This window comes from Salarias fasciatus, chromosome 12 (assembly GCF_902148845.1).
Source record: "Salarias fasciatus chromosome 12, fSalaFa1.1, whole genome shotgun sequence".
In the NCBI taxonomy this organism is placed as follows: Eukaryota; Metazoa; Chordata; class Actinopteri; order Blenniiformes; family Blenniidae; genus Salarias; species Salarias fasciatus.
In genome coordinates this window covers 31,704,129-31,728,670 of record NC_043756.1, presented here as the reverse complement: position 1 = coordinate 31,728,670, position 24,542 = coordinate 31,704,129, and the positions used below count along the sequence as shown (strand labels likewise).

At 50.3% G+C, this 24,542-nt stretch overlaps 2 protein-coding genes across 9 annotated transcripts in view; both read left to right on the top strand.

Moving 5' to 3' along the window:
- LOC115397555 (rap guanine nucleotide exchange factor 1-like) overlaps positions 1 to 11,261 on the top strand; it is a 21,840-nt gene extending 10,579 nt beyond the window's left edge. For 5 of the 8 annotated variants that reach the window (XM_030103897.1, XM_030103899.1, XM_030103900.1 and 2 more), the window contains exon 23: positions 1 to 602. This exon is cut by the window's left edge and continues 58 nt beyond it. In XM_030103897.1, the coding sequence (XP_029959757.1) occupies positions 1 to 155 (155 nt within the window). In that variant the 3' untranslated portion in view covers positions 156 to 602. Of the gene's footprint in view, positions 603 to 11,244 lie in introns of those variants that run through there. The other 3 variants (XR_003932516.1, XR_003932515.1, XM_030103901.1) reach the window with 3 other exon arrangements.
- Positions 1,127 to 9,048, top strand: pomt1 (protein-O-mannosyltransferase 1). Its single transcript, XM_030103906.1, has 20 exons — positions 1,127 to 1,269; positions 4,054 to 4,182; positions 4,260 to 4,366; positions 4,449 to 4,499; positions 4,907 to 5,053; positions 5,343 to 5,451; positions 5,546 to 5,605; positions 5,681 to 5,774; positions 5,865 to 6,020; positions 6,118 to 6,248; positions 6,341 to 6,436; positions 6,522 to 6,614; positions 6,739 to 6,835; positions 6,916 to 7,008; positions 7,099 to 7,219; positions 7,311 to 7,408; positions 7,596 to 7,709; positions 7,796 to 7,922; positions 8,057 to 8,234; positions 8,352 to 9,048. Exons 2-20 carry the CDS (start codon positions 4,067 to 4,069, stop codon positions 8,524 to 8,526), a joined length of 2,163 nt encoding a protein of 720 aa, XP_029959766.1. The 5' UTR covers positions 1,127 to 1,269; positions 4,054 to 4,066; the 3' UTR covers positions 8,527 to 9,048.
- Positions 11,262 to 24,542: the final 13,281 nt, after the last annotated feature.

Sequence of the window (24,542 nt, the reverse complement as noted above, 5' to 3'; positions counted from 1 at the left end):
CACCTGGCCCAGGAGGCATTATGGGAGCTGTCCCTCAGGATCCGCCCGAAGAACGCTCCCCGAGCCAATCAGAGATGACTCCGCTGGCCAGCAGCGGCCGCACCAGAACCAGAACCAGAACCAGGACCAGGACCAGGACCAGGACTGCTCCCTGAGACTTCTTTGATACCAAACCCAACGCTAACCTGCAGTGAAATGATGCTAAGCTAACGACCACCGTGCAGGGGGCGGAGTCAGAGTCCAGGAACATGGTCAGTCAGGGGGCGGAGTCTCTGAGTCCAGGGCTGAACACGTTCAGGGGGCGGAGTCTGAGTCCAGACGTGAACGTGGTCAGGGGGCGGAGTCTCTGGTCAGAACTTTATCGGACAGATAAATGTAAATATTCTCCAGAAGGTGTTGAGCAGTTTGGGAATGAACCAAGTTATTGATCCGGTCTGAAGATCTTCGCTCCAGGGGGGTACTGCACAAAAGTGGGATAAAAACATCCAGGATAAATGAAAATGCGCGGCTTGAGTCAGCCTAGTCGGTGTTTTCTCGGATTAATCGGTTGCACGTTTGCTGAGCCAGGATGAAAAGACGCGGCTTACTCAAGCCAGGTGTGGAGCATCAGGATAAGTCCACAGGATCACCACAGGATCACCACAGGATCACCACAGGATCACCACAGGATCACCACAGGATCACCACAGGATCACCACAGGATCACCACAGGATCACCACAGTTTGCCGGCTTAATCCCTGGTCCTGGTTTTGTGCAATACCCCCCAGGAGTAAGAAGTTTTATCCTGGATCTAAATGTTTATTTGTGTTTTTGTCTTTTCACACATTAAAAATAATACTAAGAGATTGAAATGAAAAGAACGGGACATGAGCCGGATGGACCCGCTGTGGGGACCGACTCAAACTCTTCTTCTGTCACTTTGTTTCCACTGGCCTGCCGCCCGGGTTATTCCACTGCAGCTCTTTTATTTTGAAAATCTTGAACTGTATCCGTCTCCACATGTTCAAATAAAGATTCCCTGCTGTGACCGGGACACGCGCCGCCGCTGTTTCCATGGCAACGGAAGGACGTACAGCTGAGCACCGAGCGGACCAATCAGCAGGCAGCACGAGTCAAATACCGGAAGTGTAGCGCACACACACTCACGCGCATTAGCATAAACAACAACACTCACGCTTGCAGATGCACACATCAGCATACATTCTGTGGAACTTTACCGGCACGTTACCGGAAACATGCGCACCGTGAAGGCACCGCAGTGACGTCAGGTGAGCCGTGCGGCCGCACGTGACCTCCGGTAGTTCTGCTAACAGGCTAATGCTAATGCTGCTGCTGGGCGGAGCGCGCCACCGGAGCCCCCGGGAACCCGGGCTCCCGGAGGACCTGCCCGGTGTCCGGGTGGGAGAACCCGGGCTCCCGGTCCGGTAGTCTCACAAAGGAGCTGAAACAACAAACACATTGAACGCATCATCTAAAGTCAGAGGAACCTGAACGCACCACAGAACCCCAGACACTCCATCAGCTCCATATGTTCCCGGTAGAACCCTCTGTGTTCCCGATAGAACCCTCTGTGTTCCCGATAGAACCCTCTGTGTTCCCGGTAGAACCCTCTGTGTTCCCGATAGAACCCTCTGTGTTCCCGGTAGAACCCTCTGTGTTCCCGATAGAACCCTCTGTGTTCCCGGTAGAACCCTCTGTGTTCCCGGTAGAACCCTCTGTGTTCACAGTAGAACCCTCTGTGTTCCCGGTAGAACCCTCTGTGTTCACAGTAGAACCCTCTGTGTTCCCGGTAGAACCCTCTGTGTTCCCGATAGAACCCTCTGTGTTCCCGATAGAACCCTCTGTGTTCACATCATAGAACCTAAGTGTTCATAATAGAACACTGGGTATAGAACTCTGTTCAAAACAGAACCTTCAGTGTTCATAATGGAACCTTGTGTGTTCACACTAAAACACTGAGTATAGAACTCCGTTCCAAATAGAACCCTCAGTGTTCACAGTAGAACCTTGTGTGTTCACAACACAAACCTTTGCGTTGGCAGAACTTGATGGTACCCATGGCCAACGTTCCATTAGTTTCATCTCCACATCTCCTTTAACCTCAGTGTGTCGGTTCTCTAACCTGGTGTTGGTTCTTTGACCTGGTGTTGCTTCGGTGTTGCTTCTTGGACCTGGTGTTGCTTCTTTGACCTGGTGTTGCTTCTTTGACCTGGTGTTGCTTCTCGGACCTGGTGTTGCTTCTCTGACCTGGTGTTGCTTCTTTGACCTGGTGTTGCTTCTCTGACCTGGTGTTGCTTCTTTGACCTGGTGTTGCTTCTTGGACCTGGTGTTGCTCCTTTGACCTGGTGTTGCTTCTCTGACCTGGTGTTGCTTCTTTGACCTGGTGTTGCTTCTCTGACCTGGTGTTGCTTCTTTGACCTGGTGTTGCTTCTTGGACCTGGTGTTGCTTCTCTGACCTGGTGTTGCTTCTTTGACCTGGTGTTGCTTCTTGGACCTGGTTTTGCTTCTCTGACCTGGTGTTGCTTCTTGGACCTGGTGTTGCTTCTTTGACCTGGTGTTGTTGCTTCTCTGACCTGGTGTTGTTGCTTCTTTGACCTGGTGTTGCTTCTTGGACCTGGTGTTGCTTCTTGGACCTGGTGTTGCTTCTTGGACCTGGTTTTGCTTCTCTGACCTGGTGTTGCTTCTTGGACCTGGTGTTGCTTCTTTGACCTGGTGTTGCTTCTTTGACCTGGTGTTGCTTCTTGGACCTGGTGTTGCTTCTTGGACCTGGTGTTGCTTCTTTGACCTGGTGTTGCCTCTTTGACCTGGTGTTGCTTCTCTGACCTGGTGTTGCTTCTTTGACCTGGTGTTGCTTCTCGGACCTGGTGTTGCTTCTCTGACCTGGTGTTGCTTCTTTGACCTGGTGTTGCTTCTTGGACCTGGTTTTGCTTCTCTGACCTGGTGTTGCTTCTTGGACCTGGTGTTGCTTCTTGGACCTGGTGTTGCTTCTTGGACCTGGTGTTGCTTCTTTGACCTGGTGTTGCTTCTTTGACCTGGTGTTGCTTCTTGGACCTGGTGTTGCTTCTTTGACCTGGTGTTGCTTCTTTGACCTGGTGTTGCTTCTCGGACCTGGTGTTGCTTCTCTGACCTGGTGTTGCTTCTTTGACCTGGTGTTGCTTCTTTGACCTGGTGTTGCTTCTTTGACCTGGTGTTGCTTCTTTGACCTGGTGTTGCTTCTTGGACCTGGTGTTGCTTCTTTGACCTGGTGTTGCTTCTCTGACCTGGTGTTGCTTCTTTGACCTGGTGTTGCTTCTTGGACCTGGTGTTGCTTCTCTGACCTGGTGTTGCTTCTTTGACCTGGTGTTGCTTCTTGGACCTGGTGTTGCTTCTTGGACCTGGTGTTGCTTCTTGGACCTGGTTTTGCTTCTCTGACCTGGTGTTGCTTCTTGGACCTGGTGTTGCTTCTTTGACCTGGTGTTGTTGCTTCTCTGACCTGGTGTTGTTGCTTCTTTGACCTGGTGTTGCTTCTTGGACCTGGTGTTGCTTCTTTGACCTGGTGTTGTTGCTTCTCTGACCTGGTGTTGTTGCTTCTTTGACCTGGTGTTGCTTCTTGGACCTGGTGTTGCTTCTTGGACCTGGTGTTGCTTCTTGGACCTGGTTTTGCTTCTCTGACCTGGTGTTGCTTCTTGGACCTGGTGTTGCTTCTTTGACCTGGTGTTGCTTCTTGGACCTGGTGTTGCTTCTTGGACCTGGTGTTGCTTCTTTGACCTGGTGTTGCTTCTTGGACCTGGTGTTGCTTCTTGGACCTGGTGTTGCTTCTTGGACCTGGTTTTGCTTCTCTGACCTGGTGTTGCTTCTTGGACCTGGTGTTGCTTCTTTGACCTGGTGTTGCTTCTTGGACCTGGTGTTGCTTCTTGGACCTGGTGTTGCTTCTTTGACCTGGTGTTGCCTCTTTGACCTGGTGTTGCTTCTCTGACCTGGTGTTGCTTCTTTGACCTGGTGTTGCCTCTTTGACCTGGTGTTGCTTCTTGGACCTGGTGTTGCTTCTTTGACCTGGTCCTGTCCTCCTTCAGCCCTCCAGCCTCCATGATGCTGCAGCTCCCTCTGGTGGTGACGGCTCAGGTCGACCTGGTCCTGGTTCTGGTCTCTGTTCTGGCGTTCTGGACTCGTCTGAGCGGCCTGAGTTACCCCGGAGCCGTGGTGTGAGTGTTGTGGTTGGGTGCGGGTGTAGCGGGGCTGGCGGCTGTAGTGGGCGGAGCCCTGACCTCCCTGTGTGCAGGTTCGACGAGGTGTACTACGGTCAGTTCGTGTCGCTCTACGTCAAGCGGGCGTTCTTCCTGGACGACAGCGGCCCGCCGCTCGGTCACATGATCCTGGCCCTCGGAGGTCGGTTACCGTGACGACGGACTACAGCCGCTGCGTCCTTCACCAGGTTCTCATGCTGTTTTCCTGTTTCCATCTTTTCCAGCTCACCTTGGAGGTTTTGATGGGAACTTCGCATGGAACCGTATCGGAGCGGGTACGAACAGCATCTGGGTTAGAACCAGTTAGAACCTGTTAGACCCATTAGAGCCTGTTAGGACCAGTTAGAACTGGTTAAGCCGAGTTAGACAGGATTGGATCCGGGGTTCCGCTGGAGCATCAGAACAGTCTGACCGCCTGTCGGGTTCCAGTGGATCTTCTGACGTTCTGGGGCCGGGGGCTTTGAGTTCTCAGCTGTTATTGGTTGGTTCTTTGTTCCGTTGTTATTCTGTAAACTGAAAGTTCTCAGTAGAGTTTTTGAAAAAGAAAAACATGGTGAGAACCAGCAGTGGAACTGGAAAAAACCTGTTAGAACCTTTGAGCCCAGCGTTGAGACACACCTTCAAACAGTGTTTCAGTCAGAATGCAAACTGATGTCATTACGTGTGTGTGTGTGTGCGACAGAGTATCCCAGCAGTGTGTGTGTGTGGAGTCTGCGCCTCCTGCCAGCTGTGTGTGGTTCTCTGTGTGTTCCTCTGGTTTATCTCCTCACTCTGGAGCTGAAGTTCTCTCACCTGTCAGCTGTGGGCGCCGCTGTGCTGCTGCTGCTGGGTGAGAACCACAGCCGCACCAACAACCGCATCAACACCCGCACCAACAGCACAGCCAACAACCGCATCAACAACTAAACCAACAACCACACCAACACAGCCAACAACCGCATCAACAACTAAACCAACAACCACACCAACACAGCCAACAACCGCATTACACCAAAACCAAAAACTGCATCAACCTGTGTGTGTGTGTGTGTGTGTGTGTGTGTGTGTGTGTGTGTGTGTGTGTGTGTGTGTGTGTGTGTGTGTGTGTGTGTGTGTGTGTGTGTGTGTGTGTCCTCCAGAGAACGCTCTGATTGTTCAGTCCCGCTTCATGCTGCTGGAGTCTGTTCTCATCTTCTTTGTGCTGCTGGCGTTCTTCTCATACCTCCGCTTCCACAATGGCCCTCACAGGTGAGTCTGACCCCTGACCCCTGGCCTCTGACCCCTGACCCCTGGCCTCTGGCAGTCTGTCTCCTGTAACGCAGCCCCTCCCCCTCCTGCTCAGCTCCTGGTCCAGGTACGCCTGGCTCCTCCTCTCAGGTGTGTCCTGCGGCGCGGCTGTTGGGTGAGTTGTGTTGTGATGATGTTGTGTTTGATGTGGTGTTGTGTGACTGTAACCTTTGACCCTGTCGTGTGTCAGGGTGAAGTACATGGGCTTGTTCTCATACCTGCTGTTGGTGGGCGTGGCCTCTCTGCACACCTGGAGCCTGATTGGAAACCGAACCGTCAGTCATGTGAGTTCAGAGCGGCTTCAGAGTCAGCCTGATGGAGCACCTCTGTGACTGTGACTGTGTGTGTGTGTGTGTGTGTGTGTGTGTGTGTAGCTGTATGTGTGTGTGGAGTGTGTGTGTAGAGGTGTGTGTCTGTTGGTTGTTCCAGTCCTGCTCTATGTGTTCTGGTTCTACGTTCACCTGAACCTCCTGAGTCTTAGTGGACCACATGACCAGCTGATGAGCCCCGCCTTCCAGGCCAGCCTGCAGGTACACACACACACACACACACACACACACACACACACACACACACACACAGCAGCTGAGACGCTGCCGCCAGCTGATTGGCCGGTGTGTGGTTCAGGGCGGGCTCTCCCGGATCACTCGGGGTCAGCCTCTGGAGGTGGCCTATGGCAGCCAGGTGACCTTAAGAAGCTCCGCCTCCCAGCCAATCGCCTGCTGGCTCCACTCACACAAAGCCAACTACCCAATCAGGTTCGGTCCGCTCGCGCCGAGGACGCGCTCGCACGCCAGCCATTGGCCGAGACGGCAGCCAATCGGGAGCCTCGGTGACTTTGTGTGTGCAGGTATGAAAGTGGGCGGGGCAGCTCTCACCAGCAGCAGGTCACATGCTACCCCTTCAAGGACGTCAACAACTGGTGGATCATCAAAGACCCCAGCAGGTAGGCGGCCTGCGGCGCCCCGGTGCATGCTGGGAGACGCAGCGGCGCCCCGGTGCATGCTGGGACTCTGAAGCGTGTGTCTCAGACAGGAGCTGGTGGTGGGCTGTCCTCCTCGTCCTGTCCGTCACGGGGACGTCGTCCAGCTGGTCCACGGGATGACCTCACGCTTCCTCAACAGGTAAACCGCTCGCCGATGGCGGCCAGGCGCCGTGATTGGCCGTTTGGATTGCCGCCGTGCATCCTGGGAGCCATCGGGATGGTGATTCTCAGCGAGGCCTCTGATTGGTCGCTTTGTGTTGCAGTCACGACGTGGCGGCTCCCATGAGCCCTCACGCCCAGGAAGTATCCGGATACATCGACTTCAACGTTTCCATGCCGTCGCAGAACCTGTGGAGGGTGGTGAGTGTGACCCCTGACCCCTGACCCCTGACCTGTGACCGGCGCTGACCAGAGCCCGCCCTTTGTTATCTGTCTGTCAGGAAGTCTCCAACCGGGAGGCGGAGTCAGACGTGTGGAAGACCATCCTGTCTGAAGTGCGATTGGTCCACGTCAACACGTCCGCCGTGCTCAAGGTGACCTCCAGTGACCTCCAGTGACCTCCAGTGACCTCCGACACCAGGAGTGTGTGAGCGGGACGTGACCGTGTGTGTGTGTGCGTGCAGCTGAGCGGCGCCGCCCTCCCGGACTGGGCGTTCCGGCAGCTGGAGGTGGTGGCGGAGCGCGCGGCGGCGGCGAGCGGCGGTTCTCTGCTCTGGACCGTGGAGGAACATCGATACGGAACCAGTAGGAGCGCCAAGCCGACCAATCAGCGGCCGAGGCGGCGCCGAGTTCACCCTGTCTGACCCGGTCATGTCCCATAATGCAACACGTGCAGGTGAGGAGCAGAAGGAGCGGGAGGCGGAGCTTCACTCTCCGACGCACATCGACGTCGACAGAAAAATCTCCTTCTGGGCCAAATTCCTGGAGCTGCAGGTACGGACGACGTCGTGATGATGTCATCGTGATGTCATCGTGTTGATGTCACCTTGAATGTTCCACACACACACTCTGCAGACACACAGGTTTTTCTTTTTTTTAAAGATGTCATGATGATGATGTCATGCTAATGATGTCAGACCGATGATGTCATGCTGATGATGTCACTGTGTTGCCATGGCAGTGGAAGATGCTGACGGTAAAACAGGAGGAGTCAGAGCACAAATATAGCTCCGCCCCCTTCGAATGGATCACCATGGAAACGAATATCGCCTACTGGCTGCACGCCTCCAACAATGTAACACACACACACACACACACACACACACACACACACACACACACCTACCGTTGTGTTGCCGTCTGATTGGCTGTCTGTTTCAGGCTCAGATTCATCTCATTGGTAATCCCGTGTCATGGGGCGTGGCCATCTTCAGCCTGCTGACCTATCAGCTGCTGGCAGGCGTGTACCTGCTGAGAAGGAGGCGGGGCTTAAAAGACCTCTCTGACAGTACGCAGCAAAACACACACTCCATCTGCATGTGTCACTGCAACCTCACCGTGTGTGTGTGTGTGTGTGTGTGTGTGTGTGTGTGTGTGTGTGTGTGTGTGTGTGTGTGTGTGTGTGTGTGTGTGTGTGTGCAGCTGCGTGGCGGCGGTTCGTGTGTCTGGGGTGTGTGTGTGTTGGTGGTTGGTGGATGAACTTCCTTCCCTTCCTGCTGATGGAGAAGACGCTCTTCCTGTATCACTACCTGCCCGCCCTCTGCTACCTGCACCTGCTGAGCCCCGCCCTGCTGGAGCACACACACACACACCTGCTGAGGTGCACACACACACACACACACACACACACACACATTACAGTCAAACAATGCTGTTCTTCCAAGAACAATAAATACTGAGTGTGTGTGTGTGTGTGTGTGTGTGTGTGTGTGCTCAGCAGTGGAACACAGCGTGGCGCTCTGGCAGTGGGCGTGGCCTCCGTCCTGCTCGCTGTCGTCTGGTCCTATCAGACCTTCAGTCCCCTGACGTACGGCCGCCCCGAGCTGTCGGCCAATCAGCTGCGAGCGCTGAGGTGGAGGGACAGCTGGGACGTCCTGTACCGCCGCCGCTAGAGCCCCGCCCCCTGCCGGCTCATCAGCCTGACCTCGCCTCCATCAGCCCGACCCCTCTTCCGTCAGCCTGACCCCGCCTCCGTCAGCCTGACCCCGCCTCCGTCAGCCTGACCCCGCCTCCATCAGTCTGACCCCGCCGCCATCAGCCTGACCCCGCCTCCGTCAGCCTGACCCCGCCTCCATCAGCCTGACCCCGCCTCCATCAGCCTGACCCCGCCTCCGTCAGCCTGACCCCGCCTCCATCAGTCTGACCCCGCCTCCATCAGTCTGACCCCGCCTCCATCAGCCTGACCCCGCCTCCATCAGCTCCTCATTGGAGGACCGCTGGGCGCTGAGCGGCTCCCTCACAGGACTGGAGGCAGCAGAAGGTTCTAGAAGCTGTTCTCCGGAATGTGATCCGGTTCCACAGCCTGAAGGAGGAAGACAGCGGACTGCTGTGTTTCCTCTGAGGGAACCCGACTCTCTGAAGTGTTCATGTTCAATGATATTCATTTGAAAATCAGAATAATAAAGTATTAAAACACACCTTCACATTAAGAGTCTTTAATGGTTCAAACCTTCACATTAAGAGTCTTTAATGGTTCAAACCTTCACATTAAGAGTCTTTAACGGTTCAAACCTTCACATTAAGAGTCTTTAACGGTTCAAACCTTCACATTAAGAGTCTTTAACGGTTCAAACCTTCACATTAAGAGTCTGTAATGGTTCAAACCTTCACATTAAGAGTCTTTAATGGGTCAAACCTTCACATTATCAGATCACAGATTGGATTTCAGCCTGCAGTTCCTCTTTCCTCCTGAGACGTGGTGGCGCTGTTCCTGCTCCAGATGAGTCTCTGCTCCGCCTCCGTCTTGGATGTCCAACCCAGCGTCCACAGCCTCCGTCCACTGCCTCCGTCCCCCGCGCTGAGCCCCAGGGCCCCGAGCAGAGCAGAGGCGCCAGATGTTGGACCTCATGGCGTTTCCATGAGGGTTCCGCCTCTCATGGCTTCAGTAAAGTCTGGTAGAGCAGCTGAAAGCTGTGAAGCCGCCGTGCAGAGAGCAGCACTCCTCCTGTACCACTCCCGTGAAGAGCCAAGACTCAGGATTAGTGCTGCAACAGGCCATCAGCAGGTCAGGGCTGAGGCCAAGCTGATGGTCGATGGCCTCGCCGCCAAAATAAAGGGAAAATGATCAAGCCGCAGTGCAGAAAGCAACACTCTTCCTGCTTCCTGCATGGAGACGTTAGGATGACTGCACAGCAACGCATCATCAGTCGGTGGGACTGATCCGGCTCAGGGCGGCAAGACCATCACTGGGTGAAAATTTAACATTTTTTTAAAATAATTTTCACTTTATTTTGGAGGGAAAGCTAGAGTAAGAGAGTAAGATCATCAGAGTGAAAATCGACTTTTTTTTTTGATAATTTTCAAACTAACGTTACCATAGCCTGACATCCATCCATCCATCTTCCTCCGCTGATCCGGGCCGGGTCTCGGGGGCAGCAGTCAGCAGGGATGCCCAGACTTCCTGTCCCCAGACTCTTCCTCCAGCTCTTCCTGGAGGATCCCAAGGCGCTCCCAGGCCAGCCTAACCTTGCACAGCAGATGAGCCTGATTCAGCTCCTAAATCCTGCAGATCCCATCTTGTAGCGCTCCATAGACCAGTGATTTCACCGGGTTAAAATGTCACCGGCCCAATCAGGGGAAAGAGGCGGGAGCTCCGGGAGGAGCGGAAGTGACGAGAAGACGTGACGACAGCGGGAAGCGCATGAAAGCTTGAAAACAATGGCGGCATGCGAAGCGATCTCCGTGGACACGAAAACATCTGCAGCTTTATAAGAAAGCGACTCAATTTCTTCTTTGAAAGACGAGCACAGAACATCACTTAAAGTCTTTTTGTCAGGAAACGATGTCTCCTGCTTCAGCAGCACTAAGCTCCGTCACACCGCGGCTGGATGTGGATCGGTCTGTGGTGAGTGTGTCGCGTGTCAGTCAGAACGGTCGTCCAATCTGCTTCTTCTTTGGTTCGAACGGTCGTCCAATCGCCAGCTACGGATTGTTTTGAAGGTCCCGCCTCTGAAATCAAATCGGAAGAGCGGCTACCCAGATGGACTTGTGAAATATTTCCGTGGCGGACATGAAACTGTCCATGTGGCGTGTCAGGCTAAGGCCAGCCCAGAGACATAGTCTCTCCAGCGTGTCCTGGTCTTCCCCGGGGTCTCCTCCCAGTGGGACATGCCTGGAACACCTCCCCAGGGAGGCGTCCAGGAGGCGTCCTAACCAGATGATCGAGCCTCCTCAGCTGCTCCTCTGGAAGTGGAGGAGTAGCGGCTCCACTCCGAGCTCCTCCCCCTGGTGATGTAGCTCCTCCCCCTGTCTCTAAGGGAGTCCAGCCCCCCTACGGAGGAAGCTCATTTCAGCCGCTTGTATCCAGGATCTTGTCCTTTCGGTCCTGACCCAGACTCAGGACCAGAGGTGAGGGGGGAACGTAGACTGACCGGTAAATCCAGAGCTTCTCCTTTCAGCTCCTTCTTCACCACGACGGACCGAAACGACGACTGATCTCTGCAGCCGCTGCACCGATCCGCCTGTCAGTCTCTCCTCCACCCTTCCTCCACCCTCCTGTCAGTCTCTCCTCCATCCGCCCCCCACTGTGAACAAGACCCCAAGATACTGAAACTCCTCCACCTGGACCAGAGTCTCTCCACCGACCTGGAGAGGGCAGACCACCTTGTTCTGGTCCAGGACCAGGGCCTCGGATCTGGAGGTGCTGATCTTCATCCCTGTCGCTTCACACTCGGCGGAGAACCGCCCCAGTGCATGATGGTCCAGCTTCCATGGAGCCAACAGGAGAACATCATCTGCAAAAGCAGAGATGAAATCCTGTGGTCCCTGAACCAGACCCCCTCCGGCCCCTGGTCCCTGAACCGGACCCCCTCCGGCCCCTGGTCCCTGAACCGGACCCCCTCCGGCCCCTGGTCCCCGAACCGGACCCCCTCCGGCCCCTGGTCCCCAAACCGGACCCCCTCCGGCCCCTGGTCCCCGAACCAGACCCCCTCCGGCTCCTGGTCCCTGAACCGGACCCCTTCCGGCTCCTGGCTGTCCATAAAGATTCTGAACAGAACCGGTCCAAAGTTCCGCCCTGTTGGAGTCCAACATGCACCGGGAACAGGTCTGACTTACTGCTGACAATGTGGACCAGACTCCTACTGCGGTCCTACAGAGACCGGACGGCCCTGAACAAGGGGCCCCGGACTCCGTTCTCCCAGAGCCCCCCCACCAGACACCACGAGGGACGCGGTCTAACGCCTTCTCCAGGTCCACAAAACCCATGTGGACTGGTTGGGCGAACTCCCATGAACCCTATGGAGGGTCTAGAGCTGGTCCAGGGTTCCACGACCAGGACGAAAACCGCATTGTTCCTCCTGGATCCGAGGTTCGGCTATCGGTCGGATCCTCCTCTCCAGGACCTGGAACAGACTTTCCCAGGGAGGCTGAGGAGTCTGACCCCCCTATAGTTGGACCACATCCTCCGGTCCCCCTTCTTAAACAGGGACCACCACCCGGTCTGCCAGTCCAGAGGCAGCTTCCCCGACCGCCACGCGATGTCACAGAGACGTGTCAACCAAGACAGTCCTGCACATCCAGAGACTGAAGGGACTCAGGGAGAACCTCGTCCACCCTGGTGCCTTGCCACCCAGGAGCTTACCGACCAACTCTGTGACTTCAGGTTGGGTGATGGACGAGTCCACCTCTGAGACCTCAGTCCACCTCTGAGACCTCAGTCCTCTGAGACCTCAGTCCTCAGTCCACCTCTGAGACCTCAGTCCACCTCTGAGACCTCAGTCCACCTCTGAGACCTCAGTCCACCTCTGAGACCTCAGTCCACCTCTGAGACCTCAGTCCTCTGAGACCTCAGTCCACCTCTGAGACCTCAGTCCTCTGAGACCTCAGTCCACCTCTGAGACCTCAGTCCACCTCTGAGACCTCAGTCCACCTCTGAGACCTCAGCCTCTTGTGATGAAAATATTTGATACTATATATTTCTATTTTTCACTCCAGTACATTTAAAATGGAATTATTTAGTATTTTGTTTGAGTGGAGACTCAGGGTCAACGAGCCTCACCTGCTGGACTCCACACCTGCTCATAATCAGGGGCGGGTCTATATCAGAGGAGAGAGTTTGGCCTCCGACGGGCTTTTGGGATGACAGAGGCGACACCGTTAGTGGTCTCTGTCTGAGTATTTGAGTGTTTAATAAGTTTTGACTGAAGAGATACGATTTGTTTCAGAAATGCCTTTCGGTTACTTGAGTCGTCCCACCACATCTTTAATATTATTCCTTCTGTCATTTTGGTAGATTTAGTGGGGGGTAGTGTGGAGATCACACTACCTCCTTTTGGAACCCCTTTGTGGAAGTGTTCTTTTATACGACGCCCACCCTAATTTACTTAGGTTTCGGTTTGGGGAAACGTAACAGTTGGGGGCTCGTCTGGGAAATGACTGATATAGCTGATCGAGCTGGTGTATCTGTAAAACAGATAATAAATTTTGTTAGTCGTATTCACATCTATTATTATTATCAAAGTAGTCACACACCATGCAGTTCTCGTGGGACACATGTTTTGAGAGTCCTACCAGAGAGGCGTTAGAGTCCTGCACTGAGGCAGACCTGCTGATACCATTATGGTATCGAAGTGTCAGCAGGGAGTAAGGAAGATGTTATAAAAGCTGCTGAGGCGTATATGGTCAAGGAGAAGGTGACTGAACCAGAGAGTAAACTTAGAGGAGAATCAAGTGAATCAGAGACTGATGAGGAGGAAGGGTCAAAGAATTTGAAGTTAAAGTTTAAATTGGAGAGACTGAAGTTAGATCAAGAGAGGATGCGTTTGGAGTTTCAGGAAAGCGAACGAGAACGGGAGTTTCAGGAAAGAGAACGAGAACGGGAGTTTCAGGAAAGAGAAAGGGAAATGCACAAAGCCATTCGCTTGAAAGAGTTGGAACTCGAAGAAGCCCGAATCAAAGCAAGTCAAATCTTAACATCCAAAGACTTGGATTTGGCTCGTAACAGCAGGCTTGTGCCACCTTTTAATGAGAAGGAAGTGGCAGAATATTTTACACTTTTCGAGCGGGTCGCTGACACTTTGAAATGGCCAGAGGAATTCAGGCCTTTGTTACTCCAAAGTGTGCTGGTTGGCAAAGCTCAGTGTGTATGCTTCGTTGTCTGTTACTCAGAGTTCTGATTATAAGGTTGTGAAGGAGGCTATCCTAAGATCCTGTGAGCTGGTACCTGAAGCTTACAGGCAGCAGTTTCGAAGGCTGAGGAGGACTGAGTCCCAGACTTATACAGAGTTTGCCAGGGAACAGCAGGTCTTGTTTGACCGTTGGTGTAAGTCTCAGGAAGTAAAGAATTGGATGACTTGAAAAACCTAATTTTGCTGGAACAGTTCAAGCGGTGTGTTGATGAACGGATTGCTACATACTTAAATGAGCATAAAGGTCTAACACTAGGAAAAGCTGCTGTTCTGACAGATGAATCTGTGCTGACTCACAAAGGCACTTTTTCTTCAAGACCACCCAGCACCCACTCTAGATCCAGAAGCCCCATTCTTTCCAAGCCAAGTTCCACCTCAGCAATGAAGAAACCCAATACCAGTCAAGTAGAGCGCCACTATTGCCATACGAAAGGTCACTTTGTGAGAGATTGTCCAGTCTTGGTAAAGAAACCTGAGAAAAACAAGGCAGTGATTTCATTGGGAAGTCCACTACTTGGTGAAGCTTTAGTTAAGGAATTGGAATCTGTAGGCACGGAAGTTATGGATTTGACACATGTAAATGAGGAAGTGCCAGATGAGTTTAAGCCCTTTGTGTCAGAGGGATTTGTGTCTCTGCCTGGAGACGAAGAAAGCAAAAAGCCTGTTAAGATACTGCGAGACACAGCGGCCTCGCAGTCCATTTTGTTGAGAAGCGTATTACCCCTAACCGGAGAAATGGAAAGCGGTAACAGTGTGCTAATACGTGGAGTTGAGATGACTTGGATGAAAGAGCCTTTATTGAATGTTATCTTATAATCTGGCATAGTAACTGGACCAGTGGAGGTAGCCCTGAGCGATGGACTACCTGTTGGAGGGATCCCTTTCCTCCGGGGGAATGATGTGGCCGGTGGCAAGGTTACATCTGACCCGAACCCGACTTTGATGGAGGTGCCGAAAATCAAAGAAGATATGTTGTCAAAGTTGCATCCTAGAGTGTTTTTGTCTTGTGTAGTGACACACGCCATGGATAAGAGAAATGCTGATCGCAAAAGTTTGGTTGACGGAGATCATACTCCGGTTGATTTGTCAAAGACGTTTCTGTGCAACTCTGATTTTACCTCTGAGGCGGACTCGCCTGTGGTGGAGAGCAAGCTCTTTGCTGCTGATGGGGATGGTGGAAGTCACACTTCAGTTTCTCTGAGGCATTTCTGTGTGACAGTCACCCTGAGGAAACCCCTGAGATAACCTTGCCTTTGGATGAATCCAGAGTAAGCAATATGGTAGAGAGAACGGATGAAACCTCTACAAGTGGCATTAAAATGTCACGGGAGAAGCTCATTGCTGAGCAGAAGGACGTTTCTCTGTCACATCTTTATACTGAAATAGGCAAAGAGATCAAATGGGCTGGTGCTCCAGTGGAGTACTAGAAAAGAGAAGGTGTTTTGATGAGAAAATATGTTTTGGAAGGTGCGAAATCAGAGATGTCTCAAATAGTGGTCCCAACACCACTTCGTTCAGAGATACTAAGATTGGCACATGCAGGGAATATGGCCGGCCATCTTGGTGTGAATAAGACCTGTGACAGAGTTTTGCTAAATTTCTTTTGGCCAGGTCTAAGAACAGACGTGAAGAACTTTTGCAGAACGTGTCAGGTGTGTCAGTTCACGGGCAAACCAGACCAACAGGTGCCGATCGCACCTTTGCAACCCATACCTGCATTTGATGAACCGTTTACTAAAGTGCTGGTGGATTGTGTGGGTCCCTTACCCAGAACAAAAGGTGGAAATCAGTTTATTCTTACAATCATGTGTGCATCCACTCGTTTTCCTGAAGCAATACCTCTCGGGAAAATAACAGCTGGGAGTGTTGTGAAAGCCCTTGTGAAGTTCTTTTCCGTCTTTGGCATCCCAAAAGTTGTCCAGTCAGACCAGGGATCAAACTTCATGTCAAAGGTTTTCCAACAGGTGATGCAAAAGTGGGGAACAGATCCCTGTACCTCCAGTGTGCATCATCCAGAAAGCCAAGGAGCTCTGGAAAGATTTCATTCCACTCTGAAATCAATGCTGAGAGCTCACTGTTGTGGGTTTAAGAGTGACTGGGATGAGGGCGTTCCTTTGGTTATGTTTGCAGCACGTGAAGTTGTGCAGGAGTCACTCGGGTTTAGCCCAAATGAGCTTGTGTTCAGACAGAGTTAGAGGCCCAATGTCTCTGTTGAAAGAAAAACTTCTAGAAGAAGACTCGAGTTCAAATCTTAATTTGTTGGAATATGTGTCTGCATTCCACCATAGATTGCGACAAGCTTGTGAAATTGCTGGGGAAAACCTAAGGAGGACTCAAACCAAAATGAAGATCTGGTATGACAGAAAAGCCCGCGCTAGGTCATTTGATGTGGGGATCAGGTTCTGATTCTGTTGCCAGTCGTTGGGTCTCCCCTTGAAGCACGGTTTTCTGGACCATACACAGTGGAACAGAAGGTTGGAAATTTGAATTTCATCATTTCCACACCTGAGCGCACAAAGAAGAAACGATTGTCACATTAACATGATGAAGCCATATTATGCTCCAAACGATAAGGGAAATGAAACGAATAAACACCAGGTAGTTTAGTGTGTTGTAGTGCATTCTTATGAACCGCACAACACTGACCAGAGGGAATCTGAGCCAGTGGTCCAACTTGGTAACTCAGAGATCTTAGCAAATCTTGACGGATATTTGTCTCATTTAGATCCCAAGGAAAGGGCAGACGTGTCGGCATTGTTGTATGAATTTGAAAGTATATTTGCTGATGAGCCGACTGAAACAAATGTACCAAAGCTTGACATGGATGTGGGTTTAGCTCAACCAATCAAACAGAATGCACATAGGGTTAATCCGTCCAAACGTTTACTGCTCAAAAATGAAGTTGAGTATATGATTAATCATGGAATTGCCGAGCCTAGTGACAGCTCACGGAGTTCGCCCTGCATCCTGGGTCCTAAAGCAGACACAACAAATCTCTGGTTTTGTTGAGATTTCCGTAAAGTAAACAATGCAACCAAACCAGACTCCTACCCACTGCCGAGGGTAGGTGACTGTGTGGACCGTGTTGGATCGGCTCGTTACGTCAGTGAATTCGATCTACTTAAGGGATATTGGCAGGTGAAATATCAGCGTTTGTGATTCCAGATGGTCTTTTCGCCTGTTGCAGAATGCCATTCGGTCTGAGGAATGCTGGAGCCACATTTCAAAGGCCTATGCATGTTGTGTTGCGAGGCTTGGATCATGCTGAGGCCTATATTGATGACGTTGCGGTTTTCAGTGACTCGTGGTCAGACCACCTGAAGCATGTGAGAGAGGTGTTTGAGCGACTGAAAGCAGCCAACCTAACAGTCAACTTGGGAAAATCTAGCATCGCCCAAGCTACCGTCAAATACCTCGGGAAGGTGATTGGACAGGGTAAAATCCTACCAGCATCAGCCAAGGTGGAAGTGATACTTAAATTCCCTGTCCCCTCCACTCGCAAAGAGCTGAAACGATTCTTGGGAATGGCTGGGTACGACAGGGCATTTTGTCGCAATTTTGCTCAAGTAGTCTCCCCTCTGACCGATCTGACCAGTCCCAAGGTCCTGTTCAAGTGGACACCAGAGTGCCAGAATGCGTTTGAAAAAGCTAAAGCATTGCTGGCTAATGCTGCTGTTTTGAAGGCTCCTGATTTTAGTCGCCCTTTTGCTCTCTACACAGATGCGAGTGGCGTAGGAGTAGGAGCAGTACTTGTCCAAAATGACGACGGAGGAATTGAGCACCCTGTAGCATTCTTTTCTAAGAAACTTAGTCCTTGTCAAGTACGCTACTCCACTATTGAAAAAGAAACACTAGCTCTGATTATGGCTTTAGAGCACTTTGAGATTTATGTCTCGACTTCGGATCCTTTGTTTGTTTATACCGACCACAATCCTTTGTTGTTCCTGCAGAGATCTGCATTCACAAACCAACGGCTACTCCGGTGGAGTTTAGCTTTGCAGGAAATGCACTTAAAATTCAACATGTCAAAGGAACAGACAATTTGGTAGCTGATTGCTTGTCACGTGTGGTCACTGAGTAAGCAAGTTTTGAGTTGAATTAAAACTGTTTTTGTGTAGGAAAAAAAATTCAAACATAAGAAATGAGTATGATGATTTCAGTTGATAATTTGGATGTTTGAAAGTTTTTGTTTGAGCCTACAGTTACTGGAAGCAACATTTCTTTGAATTCCCTAATGGTGGACAATGTGCCAGCTACCAAATGGTCAGTCTGTTGAATGCTGACCTTAAGATCTATGCAAAAGTGCTCGCTCGACGCATCCAGGATTGCATGCCTGAGCTAGTTCATTGCGACCAGACAGGATTTATTATGGGCAGGATGGCTGCTGATGATGTTAGACGCCTCTTACGTGTAGTAGATTCCGCAGCAGGTAAGAACACACCGTGTGCAGTTCTTTCCTTGGATGCTATGAAAGCCTTTGATAGGCTTGAATGGCCTTTTCTGTGGACTGTGTTAGGAAAAATGGGGTTTGGTGGAAATCTTATACATATGGTTAAAGTTCTCTATTCTAATGGTGCATTCACACCGGACGCGTCGCGGGCGTCGTCGACGCTTGGGACGCCTCGAAGCTGACGCTTGTGACGGTTCAAGCACGACGCTGACACCAGGTGGTCACAAAGCTCACGACGCTTGCGACGCTCTTGACGCGAGTCAGTTTATTGGCGCGCGGGAGGCTGTGATTTCTGTTTCCAGCAATGGCGGATCGCATCAGGAGAGTGGCTTGGCTTTATTTGTTAAATAAAGCTAGACAGCGTCGTCGTCGGGCACATTGGCGTCGTCTCTGGGTTCATCCCATTATTCAGAGGCGTTCTGAATTTGGGGAGTTTCACCATTTGCTCCAGGAGCTGCGGGAGGATGAGGGTCGCTTCCAGGGCTACTTTCGTCTCTCCCGGGCCCAGTTTGACGACCTGCTGGCCCACATCGGTGCTCGGATCACTCTCCAGGACACCAACTACAGACGCTCAATTCCTCCTGAAGAGCGCCTGTCCATCTGTCTCCGGTTAGTCAGTGACATTGTATTATGATGTTATCTTACAAAATGCACTTTTTATCACTATAAGCACATATAGTGCTGGATAAATTAGCATACAGACTTGGGAGACAACAGGGTCAGCCTATCCCTACGTTTTCTTTTACTTAACGTTATTTATATAAAGTGCAAATATGCTAAGCTGGTGTAGATTTGTTCATATGTAGCCCGCTGTAATGTATGCTAAACTTATTAGCAGCACTAAACGTGTTCTGAACAGGCGTCATTACAGAGAGCTAATGTGACAACTATGACACCTAGTGACAGGTGACAGACACGCAGTATGGACTAAATTATTTGTGACAATATCTACAGATGGAGTTATTTATGTTTTATGCTCCCCACGTGCTATGCATGTTACTAAATTTACAGTAAAAAAAACCACAATGTCTGCTAGTTAAATGTCATTTGCAATAGGTTTTATTTTATTCCATAGACAAGAAAAAAATAATTTCCATTTTATGAGTAAAGTAATATGATTATGTGGTCAAAAATATGCAATTTATTATTGCTTGCAGGTTTCTGGCCACTGGGGACTCCTACAGGACCATCGCCAGCAGCTTCAGGGTGGGCATTTCAACTGTCTCCCAGATAATCCCACAGGTGGTGACAGTCATCTGGGAGAGCCTGGTGGAGGAGTTTCTGCCTGTTCCTGGAGCAGAGGAGTGGAGGTCCATTGCGGAGGAGTTTGAGGAGCGATGGGACTTTCCTCTGTGCTGTGGTGCTGTGGATGGGAAGCACATTCAAATGAAGGCACCCCCCAACTCTGGCTCCCTGTATTTCAACTACAAGTTGCACCATTCCCTGGTCCTGCTTGCAGTTGTAGATGCGAGATACAGGTTCAGGGTGATAGATGTTGGAGGTTATGGCAGAACCAGCGATGGAGGGATCTTTGCCAACTCCGCCTTTGGCCAGGCTCTGCGTGCAGGTACACTGGCTCTGCCTCCAAACCAGCACTTACCCGGAGCTGACCACCGAGGATCCCAGCCTCATGTATTTGTGGCAGACGAGGCATTTCCTCTTCGCCCCTACCTGATGCGCCCCTTTCCTGGACGTGGTGGCCTAACCCTGGAGCAGCGCATCTTTAACTACCGCCTCTCCCGGGCCCGGCTGGTGGTGGAGGATGCGTTCGGGATTTGGTCGTCCCAGTGGAGAATGTTCCGCACTCTGCTGGAAATCCACCCTGAAGTTGTTGAGAAGTGTGTGAAGGCGACGTGTGTTCTCCACAACTTCATGAGGATGTCTGCAGATGGGCGAGCGCCTGCATGCAGAGGAGCGGTGGAGCAAGAGGAGCCACTTCCAGGTGTGCGGCGGACGGGGGCCAACAATGCGACCCGAGACGCACTCAACACTCGAGATGTGTTCATGGCCCACTTCTGTGAGGAGGGAGCAGAACCGAGGAGCCAGCAGAATAGTCCTGTCCTCACAGGACTGACCCACAACGGCTCTTTTAAGAGCCACCCACAAATACCTAAAGAGCACTCCTTCTATTATAACATTTAAGCAGCTACATTTAACAATGTACTAATAAAATGTGTATATTAATGTTTTTCTTGTGTACATGTTTCTATATTCAATACTCTTTGGAGCTTTTTTTCCATCCTGTTTGCAGGTAATGGCTGCCAGACTCTACTCCTTCCCCAGACTTCTGTATCATCACAACATGCACGTTCAGACCAGTCTAAACAACACAAGGTGAAATAAATAAAACAAATTTCCAACAGAAAACTGTTTTTTTCCTTCTAAGATTATATGAAACTAAATATCTACAATTGGGGAAATCAACATTTTCAATCAATCAGGATTATAAAATGATAAAGGTGTGCTTAAAGTCACAGTCAAAAACAGGAGTTGCAGAGAGCATAATTTTTTTTTTATTTAACAAAACATAAAACTATATACATAAAATATAGAGACAAGAATAGAAAGGATCTTAATTGGAGGAGGTGCGGTGGAAGAGGAGGGACACACCGGAGTCTGGTTCCTCTCCTGCAAAAAGTGTCACCTCATTCAGGTCAAATTACTGAGTTGGCTCCAATTGTTCCAAATTTAGCATAAAAGTGCTGCTTTCATATAATAGTTTGTGTATTTGAAATTTGACAAAATCTTTTGATTGAGGCGGCACTTTTTGCAGGAGAGGAAGCAGAGAGAGGAGGAAGTGCTCATCTTCTGAGTAAGGTTTCCTCAGTTCTGCCAGCAACTCCCGCTCAAACGCTGATGGCTCTGAGCGGTCCTGGAGCCTTCTTCTTTGCCTCTTACGAGGTGGCCCTTTAAAGAAACACAGGACAATGAGAATCCTGACAGCTGAAATATGTTTCACCCACAATTCAACCAGTTATTACAAAGAAAATAACATAAGCAACAACTAAATTCTGTGTTAAAAGAAGAATATGTGTAATTTAACAATATCTAAACAACTTTTATGTTAAATTATGTCAAAGTAAATGAGCATTCATAGTACCATTGTTATTTAAACTGACCATGATTATTTCACATCTGAACAAATTCAGTAAAATTCCTAGATTCACAGTTCATCATTCAAAGACACACACAAATGAATGACTATTGGACCCAAAAGTATGATAAAAGTTTCAAAAGAAATATTTTCTTGACACAAGCACGTAGCTCTCCAAAAATATACATCTATAGTATTTTTTGGAATCTACTTGATTGTGTGGATCTTTTTCAAAGCTTTTAAAATATTCCTACATTCTCAACCTTAGCAAAATTCCTGCACACCTGAAGGTGTAGGAGCAGATGAAGGGCCAGCCTGCGCAGAAGAGGCAGAAGAAGCAGCAGCAGCAGCCAGTGGTTCAGGCACAGGTGACTCTGGGTTAGAAGAGGATGGTTCTGTCCCAGGTCCTATGTCAGCAAGTTCTGTATGAAAAAATAAATGATTAAATAAATGCACCGTTTCTGTTTTTGGTTCTATTTTTCCAAAAAAATAAATATTATTTATATTATTTCCACTGCTTGTACTCCTGCTACTAAATATCAAGGCAGCACACCGATCAGACAGAAATCAATGTATTTTGTTTAGCTATCATAAAATGTTTGTGTGAGTGTTTTTTTCAACAAAATCAGACATAAAGCACCTGACATCCCTGCTCCTGCTTCTTCCTGTGGCTCTTCTGGGTGGTCATACCCTGCTTCCTCCTCTTCCTCGACCCTTGGCAACAGCATGTTGCCTGACGTCTCCCGTGGGGCGATGTGGGGGTCGAGGAAGGATAAAACAGCTCGGTATTTCCACCCCTTGGCTGACCCTGCCTCTGAACCACTCTTCTTCCTCCTCTCTTGCTCCTTCCTGAACTCCTTGGTGTACTTGTCCCTCAGGCTCTTCCACCGATTTTTGCACAGTTCCTCTGTATAAACATTGGTTTTAGCGGGAAAGATAGCAGCGGCTGTACAATGTTCTGACTGAATGTAGCACACAATACAGCGCGATGAAAAGTTTAGATAACTTACTTGGGACCCCGATCTCCTCGCTGATCCTCCCCCAAGCAAGATCCTTTCTATTCTTGTCTCGGTAGTGGAAAGACGACGTGTCGTACAGCTCCGGACGAGCGCACACAGCCACAATCAACTTGTCCTCCATCGTTGTCTTTCTTTTCCGGACTCCTGGTCCTGACGTAAACGACGTGAAACGTAGTGACGTAGCAGCGGAGGGATCGTCTCTGATTGGTTGACGCTCAGCGGCAGCGCGTCGAAAGTTCAGTTTTCCCAACTCTCAAAAAGCGACGCTCACGACGCTCCTGACGCCGGAGACGAGCGTCGTGGGCGTCGACGCTCGAAACACTCGAAAAGCGACGCTCATGACGCTCCTGACGCCGGAGACGAGCGTCGTGGGCGTCGACGCTCGAAATGCTCGAAAAGCGACGCTCATGACGCTCCTGATGCGCCGCCCCGCCGCCCGCCGCTCCACGACGCTCGTCCACCATCGACTTTGCATAGAAAAGCGACGCTCACGACGCTTGCGACGCGTCCGGTGTGAACATAGCATTAGCCTTCTGTTTTGGTTCTCACTGGACAATTGTCATCGACATTGTTTTCTGTCTCCAGGTCCTCCCGGCAGGGTTGCCCCCTGAGTCCAGCACTGTTCGAACTTTCTCTAGAACCCTTAGCACAGATGATTCACCAGTGTGCTAATATGCTTCCCATCTCAGCTGGTCGCGCCTCTCATCATCTGGCTTTATACGCTGATGATGTGCTTGTATTTATGGGGAACCCGGTCCAAAGTCTTAACACGCTAATCAACATCTGAGTGAGTTTGGTGATCTATCTGGTTTCAAAATTAAATGGGATAAGTCTGCCTTATTACCCCTTAATGACTCAGCTACAGCACTGCAGTTTCCGGCTTATATTGCGGTTGTACAACAGTTTAAATACCTTGGAGTTCATATTTTCCCAACCCTGAACCGCACTGTCTCCCATAACTATTTAGGAATTTGGAATGCAGTTGAATCCGATCTGAACAGATGGTCCAACCTTCCTGACTCTCGTCATTTGTTCTGGAATAAGAATCAGCCTCGTTTAAAGCTGACAACGTTGCAGAGGGGTAGACAGGATGGGGGTCTGGCTGTACCTGATTTTAAGTTGTATTTCTATTCCTTTGTTCTTAGGCCTCTTTTCGTATGGGCGAATGCTGGAGCGTCTGTCTCTTGGCGTGAACGAGAGGACAACATCGTTCAACCATTAACGTTGCAAGGGGTGCTCTTTTCTAATATGTCTAATCTGCAGTGTAAACTTCGTTGTGGCCCAATAATCTCTTTTCTTATTCAGACCTGGTGTGAGGTTGAATCCTGATCCAGGATTTCTTGTAAATGGCACACACTCTCTCCAATTTTCCACAATAAAAGCCTGATGATCGGAGGTACACCCATCACTGCATCTCCCTGGGGTAACAGTAGAATTCGACATCTTGTCGACATTTTTAATGATTCAGGTTTATGCTCCTTTCAGGATCTGAGAGACTCTTTTGCCTTGCCACCCTCCTCATTTTTCTTTTATTTACAACTTAGACATGCTCTTAATTCACATGGTATCCCGCTGCAGCAAACCTTATCAATTCACCCTCTCTATAATTTGATTGCTACGCAAAGAAATAATAATGGCTTGGTTTTCAAACTCTACTCTTTTTTCCAGAAATCTTCTTACCCTGAGGTAACGCAGGACAGGCGATGGAGGAATGATCGCCCTGCTCTCAATCCTGAGTTTGAGTTGCAACAGGTCTGGAGAAATATCAGAGAGGCTTCCCGCAACCCAGATCACCAGCAGATTCACTCAATTATATTCACAGCACCTGTCTCACTCCACGTAGACTTCATGCTATGGAACTGATCAATAACCCATGTTGCACCCTGTGCAACTCAAATTCTCCCGGTACTTTCATTCACATGATGTGGGAGTGTCCTCCGGTTGAGCAGTTCTGGACTCATGTGGCCTCTCAACGTTCAAATTTAACATCTGTGACTACTCCAGCAACTATCCCAGTGTTGCTACTGAATGACTTGTCTGGACTGGATCTGTGAGGGGCCACAAGGCGATTAGTACTGGCTGGTATCACGGCTGCATTGTTCCTTTAAAAGAAAAGGTTCCTGTCGTCCCTCAGACGTCCAGACGTTCTGTTGTTCCCCCTTCTGGCCGTGGAGAACGAGGAACGAGCCGATCGGAGGTGCTTCAGCGTGAACGAGCG